The following is a 22,770-nucleotide window of genomic DNA, read 5'->3' as shown; positions in this document are numbered from 1 at the left end:
CTGTCAAAAAACTTCAACCAGTTCAAGAAAGCCATCATTGCATCCTCAGTGGGAGAGATTCCTGGATCTGAGATGAGGCAATGCTGCTGCTCTAAGGCCCTCAGAAAGTCCATACTAGGAGCTGCATTGTATTAATCTCCACACAGACATTTATATGGTATGGAAATACACTGCCACTGCTACATGCTCCATTGGCTGGCAGAGATTTCTCCCATCTGTCCTTCTGTTGTGCACTTAGAAGGTGCTTAAAGTTGTATGACTCTTCTGCTTCCTTTTTTTTATTTCTTGTTTGCCTCTTGCTTAAGACAACCTGTTGCCCATGGGCTGGAGTGTGTCACCATTTTCTCCCCATGTGATCTGCTCTTCGTGCCTGTGGTTCAGTTGCCATCTCCCTTGAGCAGCCTGTTGCAAGTTATGATCAGCCAAAAGGAGCCAAAAGCCATGTTTGCTCTGCAATGGGACATTGCAACTGAAGCACTGTTCATCCAGTGAAGGCAAAAAACACGGTGGTAGAAAATGCAGGTGTGACTGACGGATGTTATTGCAGAAGTGAACACTGTATTTGGGCAAGCCTTGGAGTTTATTGTGTAAGTATAAAGCAGTTAATTGAATAGAAACCAGTCTGGAAAAACAGGAAAGAAAGAACGGACTGTCTTGAGGTAATTCACCATTCAGCAAGCAAAGGGGGATTGTTACTGGACATGCCAAAGCTGCCATCTTTGACTTTCAGCCCCCTAGCAATTGGCCTAGAAGCCTGCCTTGAAACCAGGCAGGACGGAGGGCAGTCCGTGAATGGCCTTAGGTGAAGGAGATGAGGAAAGGTAGCTGTGCTTGTTTCTCTCTATACACTTTTTTTTTGGATGTGGTGGGAGGGTGAGAGGAAAAGTGAGCAGAAAGATAATTTTCATCTAGGCAATTTTGAAGATGCTAGGCCTTCTGGCAAATATTCATGTAGGTCCCATACATGTTGAGAAATAATTTTGTTTTCAAAAAGCTAAATAATCCCTGTGGAACACTGGTCTCAGACATCTGAGCACCAGGTTTACAGGTGTCTGAACTCTGTAACCTGTAGCATCATTTCAGGTGCAGAGACTTACAGCCCCACACTCACCCCCAGAGCAGAGCCACTCTACCTTAGGAAAGCTCAAGACCATGAAGTCTGATGCCTAAGACAACATATTGCCAGGTTTTAGCAGGGAAGATAAACTCTGCCACAAGAACTGCACGTAAGGTTGCAAAGTGGTTGTAGCTTCCAACAATTTTCCTGCATGAAGAAGCCTTACTATTTTTCTTTACAGGCATTCTCTAGGCATTTAATGCTTCAAGGATCTCTACTGCATTTTTTGGCTGCAAGGTTTTCCACAAAAACCCATTTCTGACACTATTAAACCTATAGGTAAACCAGGTTAATCCATATAATGTGTTTAGGTGCAAAGATTTCTCAGTTTGAAGAATGGCAGAATGGCATGCAATCAAGACCTTAAGTGAGGATTTTGTTGTTGTTAATGTAGTCTAATTTGTCAACCCCACTTTTAAGTCTCTGTTTTTCAGGATTTGTACTTAGACAGTATTTCCTTCTTTTCCAGCACTGGCCTGCAGGTACCTTACTGGCTTTTCCTTTTCTTTGCTACCTGTGGAAATAACTTTTCCCATGATAGCAGTATGATGAAGTATTCTTAAAGGGTTCACCTGCCAGTATTAGTCTCTACGGAAGCCCCCCCTCCCTTCATAAAATTCATTTTTTCATCTCAAAAATATGTCCAATGGAGGTTCTCTCTGTTTTAGTATTACATTTATTGAGAATAAAGGGGCTGCCTCACAGATAAATTGCTTTGGAACATGTCTGTATACATATTTCTGTAAGCCTTTGTGCATATATGTGTGTAGATACACAAACCTACTCATATATGCGTAATGTACATGCACACATATTATTTCTAGAAGAAATTCTAGTATAAGCAGCTGCTATTTGTTTTTCTAGGCTGTTCTTCTGGAATGTCAAATAGCAAGTTTTTACAGAAGGCAGTATTGTTAGTAGCTGGAAAATTTTTGAGAGATAAGGAGGAAGATGTTTGGCAACTTTATGATGCTGGAAGACAAAAAAAAGTGAGGAGAAAATAAACCTAGAGATGGGTACCCAGCAGAACCTGAAGGCTTATGCTGCTTTGACTGTACTATGGGAGGAAGGGAATGTTTGCAATATGAAGTGCTCTCTTAGCATGCTTTCCAGTGTGTCCCATCCCCCTGCTCTCAAATCCAAACTGGGAAAACATTTATAGTGTAGGGTAGGTACAGTAAAAAGATAACAGGACTCTCACTGGGATGCAGCAAATAAGAAAATAGGCATGAAAGAAAAGTCTTCTGAATTTTATATGAAGCCATGTGCATTTGTGGGCAAATAGTTCCATACAGTGCTTGCAGGTAACTCTCCAACCTCTCTCATGAATTGGGAAGTAGTTTAAGGCACTTTAGGTGAAAGAATGAAGATGCAGTCCTTACCTGTAGGTATTTGTTATATTTACACATCTATGTCAGGAAAAATCTTTCTTACATCAAATCTAGTAAACTAGAAGTAATTTCTTTTTCCACTGGCATTTGGAAAAATGCCAAAAAACCCAGTATCCTCATTTAACTGTGGTTTAAGAAAGTATTAAATTGTATTAAACATTAAAGTATTAAACATTAAATTGAAAGTATTATTTCATTATTAAAGTGTTAAACATTAAATGCTGTGATTATTTTTGTGTAGAGGCATAATTTGGAAGGGAATCTGGTCCTGTCTCAGAGACTTGTAGGTCTCATCTGCTCTCAAGTGCTGTTCTTCAAAGGTGAATATGCAAAATATAGTCTGCCCTTATGGTCTCATTTATTTATGATTTATAAGCCCTGTGTCTTGCCTAATAGAGAACAGAAGAAAGCTAACTTAATTGAGAGCTGGTTATAAGCACTGTGAACAGAAACCTTTGTTCTCAAGAGCCAGCCACTGGAGCGTGTTAGCAGTGCATTTTCCAGATGAACTCCTTTCATGCCTTATTTTGTGACTAGAATGAAGAAACTAAGGAATGGACACCAAAAGCTTTCTATTTGTTTAAAGAAGTGCCTTGTGGCACCTGAAAATGTATTTACAGACCTTTAAGCTTCCTTGGAGATGCTAGCCAGACTACTTGTGTCACTGTGGTTCTATGGTTGTGTCTTTTCATTGCTTCCTGATATTTAACATAATCAGTCTCTGATTATATACTGCTGATTATAAGGGTTTATTCCTTGACAAAACCACAGGCAAGTAAGGAATAAAATGAGGTAACTGCAAATAAGTAAATTGAGCTAGCTCTACCTTGGGTCTTGCATTCCTGTATCATCAGTATTGTTCCTGATAGTGTGATTAACCTTTACAAACCATAATAAAGGTTGTTACAGCTGCTCTTATTTGTGGAAGTAAATAGAGACATAAAGATGTTAAGTCACTATCTGAGCCATGTAATGGATCAATGATAGGCTGAAGCCAGGAATCCTTTCCAGGTTTTCATGTGACCCCAAGACTTTCTGCCTTGTCGATTATTAAAGACTTTTAGCAGTCCTCAGTGCTGTGCCAAAACACACTTTTTCATGTTCTTCCCCTTCCCCTTCCTTTAATTTAATTTTAAATTCCATATTGTTGTAAATGTATGTCATTGTGATATTGGAGCAGTGTTTACCTATGAATGACTGTGAGGAGAGGTGGGAGAGACCGAAGACTATTTTGTTTAGTGCACATTGGTCTTGAGCTGCAAAGCTCAGTGAAGGCTTTAAAGATTTGGTGCTTTGTATCTGGGGTTTTCATTTAGGCCCAAATGCTTTTCCTTATGAAATATCAGCATGAATAGTACTCCTCTGCAGAGCTGTCTCCTGGCCTTTGTGAGATACACTGCATCTCTGGAAGCTGAGGCTTACAGAGACAACATGACATAGTCCAGGCATACAACAAGTCAGTGGGAAATGCAAAGATAAAACTTGCCTTTTCTAATTCAGCTTTTCTGCTGAACCACAGGCACCAAAAAAATCAAATGTTCCAGGTAGGAAAATACAAATGTATGTGGATAGCAGAGATAGGGAATTCTGTCACAGTCATTTGGCGTTGTGTTTCCTTGCATAATCCTTCTGGCAGCAGCACAGGCCAGGTCCAGGGTGAAAAGAGACACTACTACAACACCTGCTCAAGTCATCACTGAGAAACCTGGAAAATTAAACCAACCTTTCTGCTGCTATGAGCTAATTTCCCCTGCTTGCAAGTATAAGTCACCTGGTATTTTTCAAAGTTATTTTATTAAATGGAGAAAAAGCCCACAGAGGCAGGCCAAAGATGCAGCTACAATATGCTTCAGTGTGTATACCCAGTACATAACTGTACATCCCAGTGCCTTACTTGGTCTTGTCTAGCATATTACCAATTGCTTCTTCTTTATCACATTCTGTTTTTTTCAGCTCTTAGCTTAGAGTAGCTGCAGCACTGGGGGCTTACTGTCCAAGACATACCTGTACAAATTCATTTTACAAGAGGCATCCACTTAGTTATATTTTTATGATGGGTGTTTTTGACTTCTTTTAGGTGTGATTTTTTGCATGTTGGTGCTGAAATTTTTTTGCCCCAGTCAGACATTTGACCCAGACTTCTACCATATTAAAAATGAATTTTTTGTCTCTATTATTTTTTTAAATAAAAACACCTTGTGCATTGTGATGACACATGTAAAATAAGTTTTTCAGTCTTGTCCCTTGATCCCCTTCCTTTACCTCCCTTATTTTATGAGATATAATCAGAGCTTGCTGCTTCTGGATGTGATTGTGGGGACTTTTCTGGATGTGTTGGGGCTGTCTGTTATTTCCCAGCCACCAAGCTTAACTGTTGTGAAGGTTATGAATGTATTATCTGAGAAGAGGCTGTTGTATGTCTAAGAAACCATTCATCTGAAAAGCAACAGACAAAATATAATACCCCTGCATAATTCTTCTATTCGTTGTAGTCCCATTGCAATATTTTATAGAGGTAAGACTGAGCCTTTTCTCCCCAAGATGAGGACGTGGCATACTCTGTTTCCCTGGCAGTTCTGCAGTGTTGTGCTGACATGGCAACTTTGGATGCTGATTCTTGTCTCCAGAACAGTGCTGTCTAAGGCACAGCTTCCTGACTCCACAGTCCTGCTTTCTTTTATGCAGCAGAATTAACTGGCAGTGGATTCAGACTCTCAGTGTCACATTTTCATCAGTATTTGCAGCAAGCACTGTCCTTTCTTGTTCCCTTGTTCTAACTGGTCTGTTTGTTTTAAAGTATAAATGTGCAATATAAAAAGTGACAAAAACAGTGACAAACTATGAGAATGCAATAAAATTTTCTTGATTGAGATTCCAGTAGGATGATGAGCTAGAGTGAAGATACAAGTAACAAACTCCAGCGTGATGCCCACTTGGGATGGATTCCTGCCTTTCCCTCACTCCACTGTCTCTTACTCCTGCATGAGCCTGTCCCTTAGCCTTGCAGAAAACTTGAGGGGAAAGGGTGTGGTGTTTTTTTTATTCTGCAAGGTTAGTGAGTGGAACTGGCTTATGGAGATGTCTGATGATTGGAAGGACTAGGGTGGAGGTTGAATTACATGGCTAAAACCAGGACTTGCACAGCCAATACAGGAGAGGTAGAAAGAAGAAAAAGGGAAATGGAGTCAGAAAGGGGAAAAAAAGCCTTGCCTGTTTAGTGAAGGGAATATATTTGATCAGCTGACTGGAACTGTGGTCCCTGTGTTTAGCCTTTATTTCTGCTTCCACTCTCTCATCCTTTAGTCAGGCTCTTTTAATTAGTAAGGCCTTCGCAGTAGGGAATGTGCATAATCTTGCAGCTGAGATAGAGTTGGAACACTGATGTAGTAAGTCCAGTAGATCCAGCTCAACTACTGGAATGATAACTGTGGGATTTGTTCCTCCATTTAAACGATAGTGGCTCTTTTTAGTGTGCATCATAGGAGTGAGATCCTCTCCTGTTTAAAGAAAATAGAACACTCAAGTTTTTCTAGGTAATCTGCACTTTGCAAAATGAGCAGAACCAACAGGTAGAGAACTTTCTGACTTGTGAAGCAGAAGCTGGGTGAAAAACACAAGTGAATTGCACCAATGGTTGTTCCAAATATTTTGAGCAAAACCAAGGCACAGGTACAGGGAGAAGTAGGGAGGCACAGGCCCCTTGTGCTTACAGGGCTGCAATCTTCAAACCACTCCCCCCACCCCCACCTTAGATTTAGGCTAATTGGACTTTTAAAGTCTATTTCTTTGACATACTTTTGAAAATTAAATATTAATGACCTGCCACAACAGCTGGTGTCATAGTACAGACTGGTGGGCTCTGTGCCTTTGAGCTTAAGCCTTCTAATATATCACACAAGTATTTGCTTGCTTGTTGCTGCACACAGTGGATGAGGTGTAATGTAAGAAGTGGCACTCCATACACAGAGTGACTTAAATTGTACCTTTAGACATATTAAATTAGGTTCACTTAGTTCTCTGTGTAGTTTCATTTTGGAAAAGACCTGTGGCATCCTTCCTGGTGCACAGTTAGCAGGGAATGAACTGTGGCAGCTGAGGCAACATTTGGCTTAAGGGTAAGAGCTGCCAACAGCTGAGTGCCTCAGGGAAACACAGCCTAGTCAGTTCTGCTTTGGCATGGGGACAACCTCCAGCTAAAACTGAAGTTACTTCCCTCAGCAAATAGGCATTACTGAAGAATAAAATTAAAAAAAAACAACCCAAAAACAACAACAACAAAAAAACCCACCAGCCATCGTCATTATAAACAAGAGATTTATTTTTATGGAAGAATTATTCAAGGATCATGAAACAGAAAATAAGCCAGCTTGAGGATGTTGGAAAGCGTTACACCAAAAACATCAATATTAATGTAGCAAATTGTGGAAAACATGAAATTAGATAAAGTGCTAAATTTTCAGTCATATCAGTAGGATCATTAGCAGCAATTAGGAAACAGCAGAATGTAAGGGATTGACATTGAAGAGGAAATAAATACATTTTGTATTTTTTTCTGAAGTACAAATTATTTGGAAAGCCCTCAGTGTCCTCCACGGCATGGAATAGTGCATGTACTAAGAAAGAAAAGCAGGGCTTGTATGCTGCCACTGAAATTTAGCACTGACAACGAGGCAAGTCAGTCTGAAGTATCTACAGCACAGATAGGCACTGGTTGCATGCATGGTTTATACAGTGGTCCTCTCCTTTTAGTAACCTACCCAGTGTTAGCATTTATGGGTCAGGATCCCATGCGACTGGTGTGCAACTCTTCATCACCACTGACAAAAAGTACCAGCACTGCTTTGACAGGATCAGGTAGTAACTCCCACAACTCTCAAAGCAACTAAAATCCATGGGAATGCAAGCTGGGCTGTCCCTGGGAACCTCTTTTTGAGAGACCTTCAGGTTAAATTCAATCAATCAGAGTGTTTGAAATTATATATACTTGACGTGCATATTTTATAGACTCATAGGATTCAATCTATACACTTCTGGAAAAAAGAATTTAAAATCTTACTCTATATAAATATTTATAAAAGTCACTTTATTCATAGAAAATTAGATTCTTCATTTTCTTTGAATTTATAGTGAGAGTGCCCTGCATAGACATTGTGTCTCTACACTTAGAGTGGTAGACTCTTAATAGAGCATTGCTGACATTAGCAAAGCTACTCCAATTTACATCAGCGGGGAATATGGTCCATAGGACCTAAGTTACACTAGAAGATAATAAGAATTTCTTTCTCAAGCATTGTTTAGTGAATTCAGCCATTAAAACATGGGAAGTAATTAACATCTCAATATTACATATTGAAATTTAAAATATTGTATAACTAGCATGTTAGGCATATATTTTTAAACTTAATAGGATTGGCATTTGCTTTATGGCAGTTAAGCAAATCAGATTCTGCATAATATGGGTAAATCTGCAGTTTTCACCAAGTCTGTGTACCTATGTCATGCCTCCCACTAGCACCAAGGTATTTTTGTATCACTTGTCCATTCTGTCACATCTAGATTTCAAGCCACATGGCACAATTCTCATGTATCTGAAAAAGTATTTAAAACCTACTGAAGCTAATAGGAATTCAGCCAGTTTATGGAAGGCATGACTAGGCCTCAAACAGATCCTAGGACTCAGACTATTGCACTCTTCATCTCAAAAGCAAGACGGACACAAATTCAAACCAAATGAAGAAACTTTCCCTCTTCATGTTCTTATTCTTTTACTTGGCACTGAGCGTTTTTTTGAATAAATCCCATTTTCTTGTCGGCAGGCAGCTCCATTCGTGTGGCCGATGCTTTCACTTGCACCTTCTGGTGGAGAACTCTCTTCAGTTGTCTGAAACAGAAAGGAGATGTCAGTGGAGGCATGTGTACATCTTCCACCAGGCAGCCACTGGACCTGGTTCCCATTAGGTAGCTCTGCCTAACTTTCTATTAGTGCCACAACTTCTTAGTTCTGAAAGAAATTGAACTGATTGTGTATAAATGTCTGTAAGAGTAGGCTTGCACTCTAAACCTAGTAAAATCTAGGTATATAGCCAATAACTCATCAGGTCTCTGCTTAATTACTACACCCCTAGGCAGCGGAGCTACTGCATTCCCACCCCCACAGCACCACCAAAACCCACCAAAGGGCAGTTGAGCAAGCTTTCCTGTATAGAGGGTGACATGTTTTTAAGGGTGTGAGAAATCATATGTGATTTATACAAAGCTGGAGCTGCAACCTAAGAAGTCCTAATTTGGATGCATGTCAGCCATTCATACTCAAGGAGCTGTGGTGGAAACAAAACCCTTGGAACTCTCTGAAAACCTGGACACCTTCCAGGCTGCAGGCTGGCTTAGAAAGCCAAATATCTTTCAGTAGCATGTAATACCAAGAACCAGTAGCTGCTGACTGCTGGGCTCATGACTTCGTGCAGCCCAAAGTCTGGTTGGTCTTGTTTGCATACAGGCAGATAAGGTGAGGGGCTTGCCTATAACATGTTGTAGGTCTGGATTACTCAGCTCTTTTTAGATTTACCCCAGTGAGACAGGGTAAATCCTCTCAGGTTTCTAGTAGCGAGTTACTCTCTGAACTCAGTTGCAAGGCACAGAGCTGCTCACGCTACCAAAAATGAAGGCATGCCCTACCAAAGTAATTTATACTTGCTTTGCCAAACACCTATCTGAAAAAGAGCTAAAAAAAATTTAAAACATACTTTTCTTTTACACTGTACATTTGTAGATGCATTATTTTCTGTCTTCATTCCAGTGGCCTCTTCCATTTCTGAAAAAAAAGTAATAAAATAATTAAATTAAAAAGAAGGAGGGGGGTGGTAAGTAAGCATATTTAGTAGCTGGCTGAAGTATATCAATCAGCTATTCCTCTGGGCATTTATCACACAGAAGAAAAACTGAAGAGTGATGAATACTTCCTAAAACATTTTTCGAGGCAATGTGATTAATCTATCAGTACTGTATAGCTTGGGGGTATTTAGTGAACAGAATAAAATTAAGAATTTGACTGTAGCACAGGGGTATCAGAGAGACCTTTCAGAGCAGAATTCTGCCTTTGTCCAGCAGGTTCACGGAAGTTTAACTTTAGTTGTTATATTCTCAGAAGACGGGAGCATTTCATGTATAACAGGCTCCAAGAGCCCTTATACTAACAGTATAAGTGATGTTATTTTCCCCTGGGTTGGTTCTCAGGTAAAAGACAAATAGAGCCTGAAAACCTTCAGGCTAAATTTGAGTGAGACAATCACGTTCCAGTACACTAGTTAAAAACAAATAAAAAGAAAAAAAGAAAAGGTAGAGCACATTATGGAAAGTTACACCAGTGTATCTGCAGTGTGTTTCAGGCCTGTGCTGAATTAACATATTCACTCCTTAACAAACAGCATATGTGACCAGAAATGAGTAATAACACTGAGTCTGTGAGAGAATGGCTCAAGAGCAGGATTTTGCCTAAAAGTTTGGATGAAGTACATATGGGGCTTTGTATTTATTTATAATAATTGTCATTAAGAACAGCAGTAAGAAATGCAGTTGATTACTTTCTCTTGCATGTAATGGCCTAGGCTATGATGGTGTTTCATTGGGAAATAAACAAAGAAGAGTATTCCTTTGAGCCCTAAGACACACATACCTGTAAGAAGTGCATCAATTGTCTCCACTGCGTGTTTTGCATCTTCCATTGTTAAACACATTGGTGGTTTAAATTTTAAAATGTTTCTGTAGGGTCCATCTGCACTAAGAAGGATTTGACGCTCTTTGAGTCTGTGGTAAGAGGGAACACCCGTGTTAGACACAGATATAAAACTATGTTGTGTTCTGTCACTTCCTTCAGGCTGAGACAGATGTTGAAAGTTTTCTTTTTTAAGTACTATGTTACCAAAAACTACACAAATCTAAAATTAAATTAATGACTAGCTGCTGGAGAATATTAGGAGGGTTTGATCACTGCACACAGTTTTTAAGAACTACTTACTTGTAAATAAGGTGAAGGGCTTCAGCTGTGGCTGGTGTTCGCTTTTGCTTATCTTTCACCAGATCCACTCCAACAAACAATCCAACACCCCTGGAGTAGAAAAGAAAAGTACAGACAAGTGAAATCCAGTGTCGGTAACCCAAGCCTTCTGCTGCAAACACAATACCTGCTTCTAACACTGTAATTCCCTTCCCTGGAGGACAAATAGGGGAAGGAGCATGAGAGAGGAGACTTCGTCTTTGGTCATCTTTTGGCGACTTCACACAATCAAATGGGATATTTCTGGATAAATAAATTTACCTGGCTCATTAAAGCTATATGGCCAGATAAGAATGACAGAATAATTTTCTTTCATTCTTATCCTGAAAATCTCAAGCCAGGGAGACAAATAATGAAAAAAAAGAAGTATAAAAACCCCACAACCCAACCCTTTCCCCCCAAAAAAACTTGAAGGCAATTATCCATGGTAGTAACACGAGATGAGGAAAATCCATAGTAACATCTCACAAGGAACTGGAACAGAGATTTGAACAAGGTCTGCATGATTACAGCGGTGTGCAGACAACTTAGTGCATGTGGATGGCTCTTTCTTCTACTCTCCCAGAACATTTCTAGTGGCTATGCTTGTAACTAATTAAGCAGATGGATGGACAACTTTTTTTAAAAAAAGTATTGCCTTACAATACCAGTTTTGGGTAGTCCATTTTAAGAGAGAGGTGTAGCAAAATCCTGACGTTTCCACTCACACCAAGTTTGTTGCTTTTTCTAGCATAGTTACTTTCTTCTCTGAAAGAATTACATTGCTGTAATGCACCCACCTGATATCTCCCACTAAGGGATGTTTCTCTTTTTGCTCAGCCAGCAACTCCAGGAGATAATTTCCTACACGTGTGGCATTTCCTTGGAGATCTTCTTTCTCTATTACATCCAGCACAGCCAAGCCAATGGCACAAGACACTGGATTGCCTCCAAACTGATAGCAAAGACAAAACAAAACGTCATCAAAATCAAAACCCATCATAACAAAACATTCTTCTATTTCTATCCATGTTGCTTTCACTTGCCCTCTTCTGCTTGGCATGTCATGAGGAAAAGCTTGAAAAGGTGGGGATTTTGTGCTATTCAGGCTGTGGAACACTGTCCCTTACACTTGGGAAAGGGAAGGGCTCCCTCTTCCTTAGCTTCAGGTTGCAGTAGTTTGAAAATTTCAGGACTGAAGCATTCAGCTGATTGCAGGCAAAATGCTCCTGGGAAGAGCAAGTGGATGACAGATTTTATATATTTTGAACCAGTGAGTATAAACTCCATTAAAAACAGGGGAATTTGTGGTAGCTGGAAAGAAGGCTGAATCACAGGAGCAGAAAGAGGGCTCAGTAAATGAGATGACTGAACCTCTGTGGCATGCACACAGATGAAATGTTTCCTAAAGGGTCACTGTTTTGTTAGGTGTCAGCTGCAGAGCAAGGTCTGCCAGGGCATGAGCTCCACCACCACAGCCTATCCTAGAAAATGAAATTTTACATGATCAACATTTCAGAGGGAAAGAGACCTAAGCAAGAATTTATCTGTATGGATGTGAGCTGAGACGCATGACCTGCCAGAGAGCTTGTGCTGGTCCATGTGATGATGTACCACTTGATACAGAGCATATTTCAAAGCCTCTTCACTTGCTTTTAGATATTAGACTGTGGTTGACTCGAGCTCTCAGTAGTGTGATGCAGTGATGGATGCAGATGTTATCTGGATCACCTGGAAAACTTCTAACTGCTAAATGCTCACCAAAAGAAAAAAAAAAGGCAAAGCTTCACTATGAACTTACTGTATTGAAATACTCCAGTCCAGAAGCACCAAAACCTTCAGCAATTTCCCTTGTTGTGACCACACAAGACATAGGGTGTCCATTACCAATGGGCTTTCCCATGGTGACAATGTCAGGCACAAAGTCTTCACCTTGCAGCTGGAATGCCCAAAAATGCTTCCCAACTCTGCCAAAGCCAACCTGGACCTCATCAGCTATGAACACTCCACCTACGGCACGCACATACCTGGAAGCAAACACAATAGTTTGAAAGTCTAGTGCTGCAGAACATGGCTAGGCAATAAAGGACAAGGCAGTCTGCATCACAGAAATTCTGCAGTGTGAGGCCAAATCAATAAAAAAAGAAAGAATACAGTTATAGCTATTTTATAGCTATGAAATTTTTAGTGTGCTACGTGTTAAAGAAAAATTTTGACATTTTAATGTCAAATGGGAGTACTGCAATGGTACTGCAGGATTATAACTGGTTTAACTTCATCTTCCATCAAATTTACGGCTGAGGATTAAAGATATGTAAAGAATGGCAATTATCTACCTAAAAAAATTAGCTGATATTCCATAAAAAAAATTGAACTGAAATCATACTCTTCAACAAGTACAAATGAATCACAGATAGCCAAGAACAGGAAAGGTTAACAGCTGAATTGATTAGATAAGTCTATACTGAAAAAAGCTGTTTCTTTGGTTAATTTTCCCGTTTATGCCCTTATGAAGTGCTGTACGTACTCTGCCACTTTCTGGAAATAGCCCACAGGTGGAATTACTTGGCCTCCACAGCTCTGCATGGATTCAGCTATGAAGGCAGCAATCTACAAGAGACAAACTCATGTGAGAGCTGTGTTCATCTACTTGGCCTTGGCACAGATATCTAACACTCTAGAAATAAATGTTTAAATGTGGGCCTTTATTTAATCACGCAATGGGCTGGACAACTGAGAGCTCTTGAAAACAGCTAGGGCTAAAGGATTTATTCACTTTGTAATCAGGAGTGCCCAAATTTGCAGTAGCCAGGGCCACCTTTGCAGCCTGATGGGAATGCATGGACCTCCATTAAGCCCTTGTCCCATAGCTGTGGAATTGGATGACACTTCCTGGTGTCAGTGGATGTTGAATTACGCTCCTGGGAGCTACATAAATTTATTTACAAATGTTAGTTTACAGAAGACACACAACAGTGGGTGCCATTTTACCTAAGAAGTTAATAAAGCTTGCAGGTATATGTGGTTTTTTGTTGAATCCAGAACACCAGGCAGAGGTGGGTAGAAGTTGAACTGTAAGATGACCTGCGGCTAGCCTTTGGGCACCCCTGCCTAATGCAAATAACTATGCAAATAAAATATCAGCACGAGGCACTTGACAAAAGAAGAGAAAAATTCTACAGATGAAATAATTCCAGTTGCTAGGAATGAAAAAGAAAGTTATTTCAAGTCAGGAAGTGTAAGAGCAGCAGATCAGACACACTGGAACATCAAAATTCGTTTCTTGTCAACAGCAGAGGTCTATGCAGCAGAGATACGATATTACCCCAAGGTCTCAGCATAAGTCTGCTATTTAAGGGATTGCATCCCCACACCACTTGTGAACCCCTCCCTGAGCATCAAGAGGTCTCTGTGCTGGTGCAGTCTTCCTGGAAACAAGGCCGAGCAGTAACGTGTAAAGAACCGTACACACTACATTTGAGTATACGGCCAAAGAGTACGAAGCGTCCCATAGCATGTGAGGCTTAGCCTTTAGCACAACTTGTCCTGCCACAGGTCTATGTCACCAAAACCTAAGAAATATGCAAAAGAAAGGAAACAAGGGAAGAAAAAACAAAACTATCCGTTAGTAGAGAATAAAAAAAAAATTGATGAAGAAACTAAAAGAAGGGTGATATAAGTCCATTGGACTAAAAGGGAACATGTTCCAGTCTCTGCTGAAGTCTTCTGGGACTTCAGCAGGTTTTGGACCAAGCCCTACAAGTCTCAACACACTAATGCCATCATATAAAAGATTAACACACATTTTAGGTACCCCTGTTCAGAAATTTTCTGGTTTTGTCAAGGTCATACTGTGTATGATTGAAAGTTTCACCTTTTTATATGACTTTGAAGTTATCTTAAGTAAATAGGCTCAGAAATGTAGTATCAAGATTTTAACCAATACATTTTCTCCATGTCCTGGAATTTTTTATATATGCTTACTAGAATTTGTGATGTAGTTTCTCAGCTGACCTCAAACCTTTCCCTATGATATTTACAATCTACCGAGTCAATGCATAAAATAGGAAATTTAACAGCTTCGATTGTATCTGCTTATATAAAACTGTGTAATTGATCCTTTCATTGATGCCTAGAAAAATTATAAGAGCATCAGGTAGAAAAATGGCCCATTTTGAACACAGAACCCATCGCAGAAAAATGAAGGGAGAGGGAAGCACATGAAATTGGGAAAGAAACAAGTCCTTAGTTGCCTGTTACATGCCCCCATGCCATAACAAATAGATGAAGCCTCTGCATTTCCAGAGCACAAAACACACACCTTGCGTCCATTCTTCTGTGTTTCTTCAATAATCTTTTTCACCTCTTCAGCATAAGCACTTGCTGGATCTGGGTGGTCTTCCCTATATTTCCCTCTGTAGATATCTGGAGAAGGAGCCTGAAAAGACCAATTTATTTATTTGTTTTTATAAAGGCCATCCTTCTGTGAAACATTTACTTTCTTTTCTATTGCTCCACTTTATTGGCTTTCCACACAAATAGGTGATAGGAGTTAGTACAGCCTGGATGTTTGCTTTGAATTGCAAAAATGCTTACTGGAGCTTAAACTCAATCTGGGCCTGTCATGCGTTCAATATTACTGAAAGCAGCTGTTGTTAAAAACCATCATCTACCTCATCCACCTTTCAAGACTGTCCTTCCTCTCCCTCAAGACGCAATAATGAGTACCCATCCACCACCTTATTTCAGATTCTTGCAGAAGATCCATTTCTGCAACTGGAGAGCGGGGTTTTCCAGTCTGTCACTTCCCTTCCAGCATTTTAGTCATGGTACAAATCTGTAGGACATTCAAGCCTCTACAAATAGTGTTAGGTTCAGTAAATAAGAGAAAGGAAGTGGTTTAAAAAGGTTTAAAACTTCAGCAGTGCAGTTAATGCAGAGGCCTAGATAGGAAAGGCCTGCTTGGTATGTATTTCTGGACTGAGAAAAATCTTTGTCTTTTTAAGATACACAAATTTAGGTGAAAAATCACACTCCCTTAGACACCCATGAGTCCTATACCCAAATCTGTGTAAACTTGTGCAATCTGCCTTTCCAGTTTTTGGAACTAGACTCAAAGTCCTGCATATCTTTAGCCAAACCAACTCAATGGATATTGGCTAATTTCATCAAACCGTGTAACTAATGCAGTGACTAAGAAAACCTGTAGCAAAATTAAGGAAATCAGCCTCACAGCTGAACACCTGCTTAGAAATCCAAACAATTTTGCTGTATTTATTCCACTGAAAAACAGCCAAGCATATGTACACTAGCATCAGCAAAACAGAATGAAAGTATATTTACTCCAGAAGTGGGTAATTCAATATGCTGCATCACAGGCAAAAAAATGACTAAAAAAACCCAACCCAAACCAAAACAAAAACTACACTTACCACATGCACATACTCCTTCTTGCTGTCCTTTCCCAGCTGATTAAATTTATAGGGACTGATGTCAATCAGAGATGTAACATGGCCATGGTAAGCACTGTGTGAGTGTTAAATATCCAAGTCACTTTTCAACAAATGTATAGGAGACCTAAATTTACAACTGTGCCTATACATAATCCAGAATAAGCAACTGTATCTGCAACACAGTAGCGTTGTTTGTGAAGGGATCTTGATTTAATTTACTCAGGCTTTCTCTCAAAGACAATATGAAATTGCTGTGGACTTCAATTCACTAGCAAGAGTGGAAACAGGATAAAATCAAGTGCCAGCATGGAGACAGACTAAGATGATGTCCCCTGGACTGCACTGACTTCAAGGTGGCTGCCCTAGCAGCCTTACCTGGAGCTGAAGGGTGGGTCCAGCTCCTTCATTTCCAACCCATGGGCCCCACTCTGGCCAGCCCAAGCTTTGCAAGCTAGACTCCAACATGGTTGTGAAGACTCTCAGGAGTGTGCATTGCATTGAGAAGTGGGGACCTTATGCAACACACCACTATTTGCCCTGCTGGCACTGCAGGAGAGGGAGTTTGGCAGAAGCCACTGTCAAGAAAAGGATATTGTTTGAATAAAAAAGTTTTATACTGCAGAGTATGCTAAAGCTGGCTACTACTGAGGCCATTTGATTTAGAAATGAGGAACCAGAGCCTTTTGAGCCTAAAGCATGTAGCATCTTTATTGAGAGAATAACAAACACTTTTGTTCAGCTTTAAACTTGAAGCGAAGTGAACCTCAAACCAAATCAAAGACATCTCTTAGCAGAACACACACAGGTTAGCGTGTGGCTGACAGGAGTCTGAACACAGCTGAGTCAAACAAGCTTTGTGCTGTTCAGATAGAGACATGTGCCCTTGCAATTGCTCTGTCTGCACTTTCTAATCACAATCTAAGAAGAAAATCCAGTACTACAGCAATGTCACCAAACCTACAGCTGCATCTAGGATAGGAAAACCCTGAAATGTGGTTGGCCACATACCCTGTGGCTGTCAGCCCTCTCAATGGCTCCTGATTTTGCAGCCACTTGGTTTTGTGTGCGCACTTGCGTTCACTGGAGGAGAGTTGAGCATCATTGCAGCACTGCTGCAGAACTACAGGATCTTTCTTCTTGATCACTGAATATTTGTTTGTGCAAAATGAAACATGTCTGGCAACACGTGACAAACAGAAAGCCCTTTTCTAGAGCAGTCCAGTAGCCAGACCACTCACTGCTGTTGAAACCAGCATTTAAGTCTCTGGCCTGAATTGCTTTGGGAATCTCTGTGGGAAATGCCCTCTAACAGGCGACTGACCTTCTGGGGTGACCGACAAGCTTATTTTTCAGAGATCTTCAAAATTTGTGTTTTTCCAAATGTGAAAAAGGGATTTCCTGACCTGTTCTAAGACAAAAGCAACAAAACTTTTCTTTCAGCAGGCAGTGGAGTACAAACAGCAGGGGGTTGCTGCAAAGCTGCTTCTGAAGTAATGGCAGGAGTTGCTGGCTGCGTTCACACGAGCTACTCTGCGTACTTACTTTTCCAGGGTGATCACATCTTGGTGCCCACGGTACTGCCGAGCCAGTCGTAAAGCAAGATCATTTGCTTCAGACCTGCATAGTAACAGACACAACAGCATAACAGCGAAGAAGTGCTTCCAGCTAAAAGGGTATTCTGACAGATGACAAGGCATAGGACTCACGGATATAATAAATCAGCACAGCAGACTGTGTTACTCTACAGATTACAATGCTAAGGTTGAGACTATAAGTGCCATGTAAGGGGGCAAAGAAAAAACAGCCCTTTGTATAAACAGCAAACAAAGAGATGCTTTATTTCCCTCCCCCAGTTTGCCTGTAGATATTTACCTCCCCTTGGTACAAAGGAGACCAATTTGCAGCTGAGAACACAATGTAGCCACTAACCCCCAAAAAGCAATGTCCCATCTCCCACACTCCACAACTCTGTTCTCCCCAGTGCTTGCAACATCACAAATCTTCACACTGGAAGAAGACTCAGGGTTCCAGCCTGATCTGTCACAGTCCCTCTGCTCGCATGTCCCTGCAGGTTGTCTGCTCTGGACATGTAAGTGACCACAGATTACTGAACTGCCTAAAGAAGACTAACTTGATTCCAAGGTTATCTGTCAATTTACAAATGGCATTCATCAGTTTGTGTCTAACATTCACCAATTTGCAGAATTAATTTCCTCTTCTTGCTTTTTTCCCCAAACTTTTTTTGCATAGCACTCAGCAGGCTAGTTTCATGTTTTAGCTCTCTTGTTTTGAGCCATCACTCTAAATATGATGGCTGCAAATAGGAAGTAAGTTTTGATCAGTGCTGGATATATTTTTGTTGCATGTTACTAAGTCCTACTTAGTAAGATTTAGACCAAGCTGCATTGAGTGTCTATCTAAAACAGGAGCAAAATAGTCATTAAAAATAGTCATATAAAAAAATACAATTCAGACCTACCCAGAGTTAACAAAATAGCAAACAGAGAGTTTCTCAGGCAGGGTGGCTGTGAGACGCTGTGCATACTGAACAAGGTTGTCATGCAGGAAGCGGGAGTTTGTGTTGAGCAGTTCCATCTGTTTTGTTGCAGCCTTTATCACATATGGATGACTGTGGCCCACTAAAGAAGAAAATAATTAGTTATTACTTGCAAGCAGTCAATTACTGAACCACAAAAGGACGTTCAGAGAAGCACTGTGATCATCACTGGATAGAAATGTGTCCCGATCCCTATTAGAAATTAAGGAATGGAAGCAGTCTCACAAGCCAAACTGCTTACCATGTGCAACATTGTTGATGCAGTCTAAGTATTTCTCTCCTTTCTCATCAAACATGTATTGGCCCTGAGCACGCACTATCTTCAGAGGGTCCTTGGCATAGAAAACTTTGCAGGAAGACCTAAAACATAATAAATATAACACCATTTTAGTTTTCTCATTTTTTCCCCCTCCTTGAGTGTTGAGGGGGTTGATTCTTCTCTTCTGCAAAGAGCTTGTGAGTCATTCAGCTGGTGGTCAAGCAGGGGCTCTTGCTCACAGTGAAAAGCCATGCATTTCCCCAGGCACAATGGGAACAGAAGTTGGTCTTTAATAAGGGTGTTCTCAAAGCTTGACTGCCTGCAATTGATTTCACGGGAGAGCAGTGTCTGCACGTCGTTTCAGATCCTTATATGTCCTGCTGTGTTCCTAGGCCATAGTTCTGTTTGTTTACATGCCTCACAGACATCTATGGCCAAGTAACTCATTGGGACTAAAGTAAGCTGTTAAGCACTGTTTTACACGATAGCCAAAATATCATTACGCAATGGATGACTGTAGCATATAGAGGTCACAGTCAAGAACAAAACAATAATGCCTTGCAGGCTTTATTTTCAGAAGTGCTGAGCAGGTCCTAAAAACCTCACATTCTCACCCTGTCTGCTTTGGATAAAACCTTTAAAAGCAGCTTTTTATAAGCATCTAAATCACACTGACTTCCAGCAAAATTCAAGCTCCTTATAAAATTAACCAAAGTACTCTTTAAACACTTTTTTTCTTTCTTTTTTTTTTCCCTCCCCCCACTCTTGGAGAATATGCCAACTATGTAGTTATGTTGAATGATATTACTGAGCAGAAGGAAAGTCTTCTGAACTGTAGTGGTGTTTATATGACCTTGGATAAACACAGTTGTTTCCAGGTAAGTCTGAGAATTACTGTTGGGTATAGTTATATGAGGTTATGAACTTGTAAAGCCTGAATGTGACTCCTGGATACTGAGTAGTTTGCTTTCTTTCTCACAGCTTCTAGCCCTGTTGCATAGTTCTTTTCTGACATCTTCAGCTATTTCTCTGCTATGCTTTGAAAGCAATGTCCATCATCATTGGCCATTTCTTGACCACAGGTTTCTTTCTCTAACCTGTCAGTTCATTCTGTGAAAGTTTTTTTTTTTGTTTGCCCAGCACTGCTCAATCCTACAATCCTTGCTCAGGCAGGACTCCCTTAACAATGAGCTGGCCCCTAAAAAGCAGTTGATTTTCTCTCTTTATGAGGCCATGACTTTAATGAATCTTTTGTTATGAACTTTTAGTAAGCTTTCTATATATGCTACACATTTAAGAAGCGATTAGCAAAATATATCTGTTTTTACAACCTGGACTTACTTTTCACTTGGCAACATCCACTGAAGAAATAATTAAAGCTGCTCATCATGTATGAACCAACGTTGCTATACAGAGGGATCAGATACATGCACAGGCAGGACTATTGCTCAGATCACAACCTCTGGCAGCCCTCCTGCATGTCCCTCAGTTAAACTTAAGGAATAGCCACAGCTTCATTCAACAGAGACGGCTGGTTTGCAGGTGCATGCACAAAAAACCCCAACCCTGCACAGCCACATTTTAGACATACACCTGGGTACCACATTCTGGCTGCTTGCTTCGATCTGTTGGAAAAGTGAATGATGCGTTTGATGTGCAGTGTTTTAATGACGGCATTCCCCACCCGCCTAGGGAATGCCGGCTGGCCCCGAGACTTCCCAAGCCAGAGGGCTGACAGGTCCTCTGTGTGTCCATGTCCCCCTCCCCGCTGGGTCTCGCCGCGGGGCCGGAGGGGCTGCCCAGCACTAGCAGCCCCGGGGCAGCGCCGAGCGGGTCCGGACGGGCGCTGTCACTAGAGACTGACCTTCCTCCTCCTCCTCCTCCCCTCTGCCCCTCTCCCGGCCCCGCCGCCGACCCTACCCGATGTGCTTCCTCCGAAGGGCGAGGGTCTCCGCCTTGCTGTAGAGCTCCTCCATCCCGCCGCAGGCTCGGCACGGCTCGGCTCGGCTCGGCTCCGCTCGGCTCGGCTCGGCTCGGCTCGGCACGGCTCGGCTCGGCTCGGCTCGGCACGGCTCGGCTCGGCTCGGCTCGGCTCGGCTCGGCTCGGCTCGGCTCGGCTCGGCTCGGCTCGGCTCGGCACGGCACGGCTCAGGAGAACACCGTCCGTCCCAGCTGCCCGAGGGTTCCCCGCCTCTTATGCCGGCGCCGGCCCCGGCCAAACCCCTCCTCCCCACCGCCCTCCCTCCCGCCTTCCCCGGCGGGACGGGACGGGACAGGACGGGACGTCCCGTTACGACCGTTCCCCCATCTCCCTGATCCCCCTGGGTTTTCCTTTCGGGGGACTCGTGTTTCCTGTTGAGCTGAGGCGGGCCAGCCGCGGGTGAGCCCCATGCCTTGGAGTTTGTTGGGGTTTTTTTTTGTTTTGGTTTTGTTGGTTTTTTTGTTTGTTTGTTTGTTTGTTTTTTGGTTTTTTTCCCCCTAGGGATGCAAACCAGCACAAATTCGCAAAACAACAGATTTGGTGCGTGGGGGCGGCGGGAGAGGCGGGCGGGTGCTCAGCTCCCACGGGCGATCCTGCCATTCCTGCCAGTCGTCGGTCATTCTGGTGGCCACAGCGCCGCTGCCACAAATATGCCGGGGGGCAAATGGGGAGGAACACAAAGCGGATTATTTAATCAAAATCAAGGTCATGATTCAATGTCCCTCTGTGCTTCTTATGGCCCAAAATCTGTTTGTAAAAGTAGGCTGAGATACTACTTGTATACGTCCATCAAAGCCAGTATCCATATTTGCACATTTCTTGTAGAGTGAGGCAAATTAGGAAGATCTACGGTTTGCCGAGTTTTGTACATATAAGTAGAAAAGAGCCCTGGTACTCAAATACATTGGTTCACTCTTAAGTCTGGGCAACACCTAAATATACCTAGTCCTTGATCACTTTGTAACCACAGCAGCAATACAGAAGTGACTTGCTCAAATGTGGCATTTCTTCATGGTTATACTTGGTAACCATCTCACTGGACATCAAAGCCCACAAGAAAAAGAGGGGAGAATAAGATGGGCGAAGAAGGACAGAATTCACATCAAAAGGCATCACATTTCTAAACAGCGGAGCTGCTGGTGGAGCACCTCAGATTTACCTCCAAGCATGCACCGTCTCCTCTGGAGGCTGCTCCTTGAGCTGCATGAGCAGAGAGCAGGAACACTCGCCCACAGCCCTGCCACCCCATCTGTAGCTTGTCTGTGCCACCTGCAGCACTATGTTTGGAAGAGCTTTCAGAGAGCATATGTAAAGCCACATAATTTCCTGTGCTGATGATACTTCCTTTTTCTTGATCAGTATCCAGCAAGTCATCCCAAATTGTGCAGATTGAAGAAACATACTTCCCAATTTTTACATTTTTTTTAAAAAATATCTCTGCCAGCAAGCCATCTTTCTGCTTCTCTAGACAGCACTTCTTTCCATCCAGTCATTTGCTTGAGCTTTCTCAGTGTTAAATTTGGAGCTTTCACATTCTGTGCTGCTCCATTGGAAACCTCATCTCACAAACCAACAGCGTAGCAGAAGTCATAGCAGCTCCACCTCTATATCCCAGCAGAGACAGCTGCTGCCTGTCTTCAGTGTCTTGTCCAGGCAGAAAGACTTTAAAAGACATGAGGGAGTTGCCAAAACTGTCAGCTAGGGCAGTATTGTACATGCAACGAAGAGATTCATTGATGGGGCACAAGAAGAAAACAGGCATTTAGGTCTGCTAACCTCCAAACAGAGCCAAGGCTAGAGCCTATCAGGAATGCTCTCTGCAATGCTTTTCCATTTTGCCTGCATCTCTGAAAACTGGGGAATGATATTTAGCATAGGGTGGATGCAGTTCAAGTTGTACTACACCTTATATACTGAACTTTGCAGCAATCCCTTTGTGCCAGCAATGTACAGAAAGGCTGGGGCCAGGCAGTGATTGGC

General features: G+C 41.8%; 1 protein-coding gene across 1 annotated transcript; it reads right to left on the bottom strand.

Annotated features, from left to right (window-relative positions):
- Window positions 1-6,815: 6,815 nt before the first annotated feature.
- ETNPPL (ethanolamine-phosphate phospho-lyase) lies at window positions 6,816-20,963 on the bottom strand. The gene is made up of 13 exons (XM_082281948.1): window positions 20,730-20,963; window positions 18,792-18,910; window positions 18,473-18,632; window positions 17,536-17,610; window positions 15,973-16,066; window positions 14,862-14,978; window positions 13,068-13,150; window positions 12,342-12,567; window positions 11,341-11,495; window positions 10,523-10,612; window positions 10,181-10,311; window positions 9,252-9,319; window positions 6,816-8,389 (listed from the first exon to the last, which is right to left on the bottom strand). Exons 1-13 carry the CDS (start codon window positions 20,783-20,785, stop codon window positions 8,258-8,260), a joined length of 1,506 nt encoding a protein of 501 aa, XP_082138074.1. The 5' UTR covers window positions 20,786-20,963; the 3' UTR covers window positions 6,816-8,257.
- Between the last annotated feature and the right edge of the window lie 1,807 nt (window positions 20,964-22,770).

Source organism: Coloeus monedula (assembly GCF_965178545.1).
Source record: "Coloeus monedula genome assembly, chromosome: 5".
Classification (NCBI taxonomy): Eukaryota; Metazoa; Chordata; class Aves; order Passeriformes; family Corvidae; genus Coloeus; species Coloeus monedula.
The sequence above is the reverse complement of the archived record's forward strand: the minus strand, read 5'-3'. Positions and strand labels throughout refer to the sequence as shown.